The following is a 6,000-nucleotide window of genomic DNA, read 5'->3' as shown; positions in this document are numbered from 1 at the left end:
ATAAATATTCCACGTATCTACGTGCATTATTCAGTGAGATATTCGGATTCAAAAATCAGAAAAGTTCGGGAAAAACAGCATAAACGAGGAAAAGAAGCGTTGTCCGTTATAGTTTATGCTGTTTTTCCCCAACTTTTCAAACAAATATCTTAGCGAATATTGCACTAAGAAACTTGATTTTTTTTTTTTTCTTTTTTGGCCTCAAGAGAAACAGGCCAACTTTGCTGAATATGTTTTTTATACGGAACAGGATGTCCGTATTTCGGAAAATACACGATTTTAGAAGTATGCTTCTTTGTAGATTAAATAGTGAGCATTCGAATAAAGTATGAAATGTGTCGAAAAACTTATTGAAATTACTGCTGCAATTGGGGCAGTTCTGGTCAGGATTTAATATGACATATCCACTAGGAAAACGAATTTGAAAAATTAATGGTTTCCATGACAAAGTCATGTTATTGAAGCGGTTTTTCAGATCAACAGACTTGGAATTTCAACACATCACACTCCTCCTTCAACTTTTGCATGTCTTGAGCCGCGGTGGCAAGCTTTCCATTTATTTCTAACAAGCACGATTCGAATCGGTCCACCCACTTTGTCACTCATCTTGCGAATTGCTGCTCCGTTTTCCTGGACAAGAGACTTCAATTCGAGCAGCAGTTGAGAAGTGTTGAAATTCATGATAGCTGTTTCACCCCTGGATTCAGTTGGAGTTTGCGATAATCCTTTTAGACACGTAACTCTGAAGATCGGATTCCGACAGTGATCGCTGCAAGTTTTTCCGAGGCTTGAAAATAGAAGCCGGTGGGAGTTCGGCGTCTGATAGAGGTTCCTCTCACACGCCTTCCATTGCTTTCGACTGCTTTTTCAGCGAAGACATGGAAAAAGGGTCCACTCCCGCTCTTATCAATAAAACTTTAACTAGCCAGGCGCTCAAAAAAACTATCCAAAACGTTTGCAATATGGGGCCCTCTCCACGAAGAGGCCGCGGATAAGTGCGATCAAACTTCAGTCTCTGGCATGACGAGAAGCCTCAAAAATCTGCAAATTCTGGGGCATATCCAGCTCCATATGCGGCATGCTTGAAGCAAGCCTAACATAATCGGCCTTAGCCATGTAATATAAAATTAATCTTAAGTGTCTATCTGTGTACAATATTTTCCGTAATATACGCATTTCAAATCGTGTGATTCTTTTTCAAACACCCTGTATTTTAGTAACTATACAAGTCTTTGTAACCTGAATGACGTATACATTTAAGGACTACACGCTATTTTGGATACTGTTTTTCTAATTGGAAGTATGCTTCTGTGATCAAAGGTTCGCCAGTAAAATGCGGCATGGGTAATTATGGAAGCACCACCTACGTAAATGGTACTACGGTAGCACCGTCTACTGAAGGTAATTTTGTCAAAATTTCTTGAATAATGCACATGATTACGTTATGCTGCATTTCGAACTAACAGGTCTTTAAAAAAAATGTGTCCCGTATTTTGGTTTTTAAAATCAGTCCACCCTAAATTAGTGACTAGCTAATTGAAGCTTAAAATAAAAAATTCTTGCGTATAAAAATTGAGTATTGGTGCTGTGTTAAGCTAGTAATTACACACAATATGAAAACTGCAAAATTCATTCTCCACGTTTAAATCTTTATTAATTACATACACCATCAAAAAGTCATGGTATTTCCAAAACCAAGCTGAATACAGTCATTTACGAAATTCATTTGCATGAAAAATTACAATTGAATACAAATTTACTCACTCGGGAGTATTATAATATACCGTTCCCCCAAAATACAATACATAGAAATAAAATAATAAATGGAAAATTGTGTGTGAAAAAAGTTAACATATATTGTGTCCAATATTACGGTATACGATAACCACCTCATTTTGACTTGTAAGATTATAACGCGAAACACTAAATATTGTTTTCAAATCAAACACGTTCTTCAAGCACAGAGAGAGATTTTTCACCGCCCCTGATATATAAAAGAAATAGACTTTTTACTGAATATATTATACTGAGGTGATTTCGGAAATAGAAAAGATGTCTCCACCGGGAATCGAACCCTGGTACTCTTGCAAGTAAGCTACCGTGTACACATCACGAGACACATGACTTTGCTTTCTTTATTTGTTGGCGCATGGGGCCATTTTCTGAAGTGAGCAGGGGCTTCGAAGTGTCTACTTCAGTCAAAGTCACAGTGCTGAAAATAAGAAAAAGCAGAGTCATATCCACCGTGGTGTATGCGATAGCGCGCTTCCCGGGATTATAAAAGAACCGGTGCTCGATTCCCGATGGAGACAACAAACTTTTCCTTCCGAATTCACCTCGGCATACATAATATCTAGAACGGTCTCTTTCCTTGACATGCTCATGCATTTTAGTTGCTTTGAGTCCTGGTATTATAAACAACTAAGGGAAAATGAAACCAACACGGTTCGTGATCTTTAACGATCAATCTCAACACAGGTACATCCGAGTCGGTACGCAATGGTCCATTTGGGGCTATCCGTTGCGAAGGTAGTACTTCTACAACGTCTCCAACCCTCTTGATACGAATAGGCGTGGGGATGTTATAATAACTATCCACTTCTGGGACACATCTACGAAATACTGAGCCACTTGGACAAAATGGTTGGAAGACGAGTTTTGTTTTCACTCTGTTTGTGTGAGGATTCAGCGTGGCTTGTATTCTTACCATTTGTGCCGACACCCATTTTCGGGATCTCATTTCGTCTTCCGTGACGTGAAGTCTTTCCCCGACATCGAGCGACGCGTGATGCAGAAGCAATACTCTTCGGCTGTGGTACTTTATCTGTATCTTTTGTCGTTGAGTGATAATATTCGCGATGTTGTTGATCACGACTGGTCTCGAACGGCCATCGTTGCTCAATACCACGACATCATCTCTAGACGATCTATGGAAAGCGTACTCTAGCATTAAAGAGAAAAGGTTGCATTGCCTCGTAGTTGCGACTATGGCATCCAGTCTACCTGGAGTGAACCAGATGCGATCATTAAAACCTTTATTGAACGTTTTGAACTTCTCGGAGCATACGAGAATCTTTTCTCGAATTAAGTGAAATAAAATATTGACATGATACATGAATAAAGGTCTATCCAATTCAACTGGAAAAGGTGTGTTTTTACCAGGAATTATTTGAGGCACATCTGACAGAAACTTCCCCGTGCTCATTAGCAACGAATTGCCATTTTTCCTGGCACACGTTAGAGCTAACATCGCTGCTGATACTCTATTGTACTCAATTTCTAAACCCATATCTGTGTTTCTTCTACCCATGTATTTGATGGATCCGTATTTCATTAGATAGGAATAAACAAATTCGTGAGGTACAGCTACGAATAAAATGATACTCGCACACCTTGCCAGTGCACATATGTCCATAGCTCTCTCGATTAGCAAAAAGTTTGCGTTCAGCTTACAGTCTGGAAGTTCCGTGTTGTTCAAAGCGTATATGGCAGCTCTAGCCGAGAATACATCATCGTAGACAGCTATGGCAATGTCTTTGAAGAAATCAGGATCACCGGTTATCACTGCGAAATAGCTGATGGTGCCAAAACTGCTGAGTATAGTTTTCAGAGTGCTTCCACAATCTCTCCCCTGAAAGTTCTTTACTATGACCGTCTTATCAAGTGAATCGAAAATCTCATCGTCAAGAGGATGGGAAGCCATTTTGCTATTTGAGAAAAAACACAAAAAATCAGAATACTTTAAGGCTATAAATATTAAAAACTTATTCGCAACAGCCTGTATATGTGTATTTTTGTTTGCAAAACTAATCTATAATTCACAAAAAATTAATTTAATTAACAGAATATATACCTGAATGTTCGAAGATCAATTGAAGAACAGCTCTGAAGATTCTTAATTGTCCTCTGGAAGGATTGATGATCTGTGCACATTAAGGGGTGCTTTATATATAGTTGATGAGGTTGTTATTGCAGTGTTTGAATACCAAGAAAATATCTCAACCTTCTAAAATATTTAATTATATTAAAATGCATAATCGAAAATAAACAGGTGATTCCTCAATTGTACAATAGCCAACAAACGCAATCCCCATTTAAATATTGCACAGTAATCGCCATGAATAGAAATACCGTAGACACCTGTTCTCCCAAGTATAACGATTGTTTATTGTGTGTGTGTATAACGTAAAAAAATTACATAATGAATAATTTTTCTCAGAATTCTCAGTGTAAGCAAATGTAGAAGAAATACGCAAATGGTTATGATTACGTATTGACAAAATTCCCGTCGGAACAGGTGAACTAACTACGTGGCGTATTATTATTATGTTTACGTGTATTTTGGAATTTGTCTTTAATTAAAATTACTAATTGAACTAAAATTAACGTGGTAAGTGAAACCTCTTTAACCACCCAACAGTGGAAATTGTACTCCAGCTGGGAATTTTTTATAACTCATATCATCAAGGGGCCATTTTCTGAGGCCATATTTTGGGGTTTCGCTGTATTTTGAAATTTAAAATATTATTTTTTTTTAGATTCAGAAAATTTGGCAAGATATCGTTTAGAAAAGAACTATTGCAATATATGTGTTACACGGAGAGTGTCCAAAGGAAATGAAAGTTGTATAGTTGATTCTAAATATAATGTAAAACAAGAAGAAAAATCCACCAAAAGTAGGAGAAATCGCGGTGGCCTGCGATATTTATATTTCCATAATTAGATAACTGGAGGAACTTTGAAATCAAATTTTTTATATGGCTTCTAATCAAGAAAATATGACAGTAAAATATTTGAGCATCTCTTTTATATTCCGAAAGAAAGTTCTCCGTAACATTTGAATAAAAATTCGCTGAGATATCGATCGCTGAAATTCTTGATTTTTGCCACATTTTTTGATAATCTTATTTCCTTTGAGACTTCGAAAATTTATTCCAGAAAAATGGGCAAATATTTCATCAAAAATTTTCAACATCGATATCTAAACAAATTTTCATTCAAATTTATCCATAGTTATTTTCATTCAAATTTATCCATGGTTATTTTAATTCAAATTTATCCATAGTTATTTTCATTCAAATTTATCCATAGTTATTTTCAGTCAAATTCACACATCCATAGATATTTTCGTGCAAATTCATTCCCAGATTCAAATTCATCCATAGATATTTTCGTTCAAATTCATTCACAGATTCAAATTCATTCGTAGATTCAGATTCATTCATAGATTCAGATTCATTCAATTCATTCATAAATATTTCATTCAATTCATTCATAAAATTTTTCGGTCCAAAATTAATTCACAAATATTTTTGTTGAAATTCTTTCATAAATAATTTTATTCAAATTCATAATATAGTTATAATAATTGTGAAGAAAATAAATATTAAGTATTTTCATTCACAAATTCTTTCGTGAATATTTTCATTCACAAATTCATTCATTAATACGTTTAGAACGAGACTTTTATGAAAATTCCGTCGATTTCTGAAAGTTAATTCAATTAAAATAATTATAAATTCAATTCTACAACAATAATAAATTCGATCAAAATAATTATAAATTTTCTTTTACGCTACACAATAATCAATTCGCAAATACACTCATTGCCATAAAAATTTGCACCAATAAATAATTGTGGGATCGAAACGAAAGTTGGCCTGAAGGTACATGTCGGGCAGATATGCAAATGATTAGAAATGCAGCGTGATTGCGCATTGCGTAATGCCACTAGAGGGCGTTGAACTTCGTTCTCCTTGGAGTATAAAACAGGCAAGCAGAGCTTGCTGGAGTGTATTTAATCGTTTGCAAAGGAAATGCTGAGGTAGACATGCCGTTACGCCGCCGTCGAAGACCATATGAGCGGTTGTCAGAGTTCGATAGGGGAAGAATCATCGGGATGATGGAAGCTGGGTGGTCAGCTCGGCGAGTAGCTCGTTAACTAGGCCGTTCTGATTTTACTGTGAGGAGGTGTTGGGACCAGTGGACAGAAGAGCCGTC

At 36.2% G+C, this 6,000-nt stretch overlaps 1 protein-coding gene across 1 annotated transcript; it reads right to left on the bottom strand.

Moving 5' to 3' along the window:
* Positions 1 to 1,628: 1,628 nt before the first annotated feature.
* LOC149072197 (uncharacterized) lies at positions 1,629 to 4,672 on the bottom strand. Its single transcript, XM_089246507.1, has 2 exons — positions 3,854 to 4,672; positions 1,629 to 3,707 (listed from the first exon to the last, which is right to left on the bottom strand). The coding sequence occupies exons 1-2, from the start codon at positions 3,931 to 3,933 to the stop codon at positions 2,390 to 2,392; spliced, it is 1,398 nt and encodes a 465-aa protein (XP_089102633.1). The 5' UTR covers positions 3,934 to 4,672; the 3' UTR covers positions 1,629 to 2,389.
* Between the last annotated feature and the right edge of the window lie 1,328 nt (positions 4,673 to 6,000).

Source organism: Pholcus phalangioides, unplaced genomic scaffold, assembly GCF_987345545.1.
Source record: "Pholcus phalangioides strain wild (caught in Gottingen) unplaced genomic scaffold, Ppha-v1.0 ptg000017l_1, whole genome shotgun sequence".
Taxonomy (NCBI): Eukaryota; Metazoa; Arthropoda; class Arachnida; order Araneae; family Pholcidae; genus Pholcus; species Pholcus phalangioides.
Note: the sequence above shows the minus strand (reverse complement) of the source record. Positions and strands in the feature narration are given on the sequence as shown.

What these genes read in the sequence shown, in the direction of transcription:
- LOC149072197 (XM_089246507.1), bottom strand. Translation starts at nt 3,933, where the DNA reads ATGTGCACAGATCATCAATCCTTCCAGAGGACAATTAAGAATCTTCAG. An exon ending in ATTGATCTTCGAACATTCAG is followed by an intron (nt 3,708 to 3,853) that starts GTATATATTCTG and finishes TTTCTCAAATAG; the next exon opens with CAAAATGGCTTCCCATCCTC.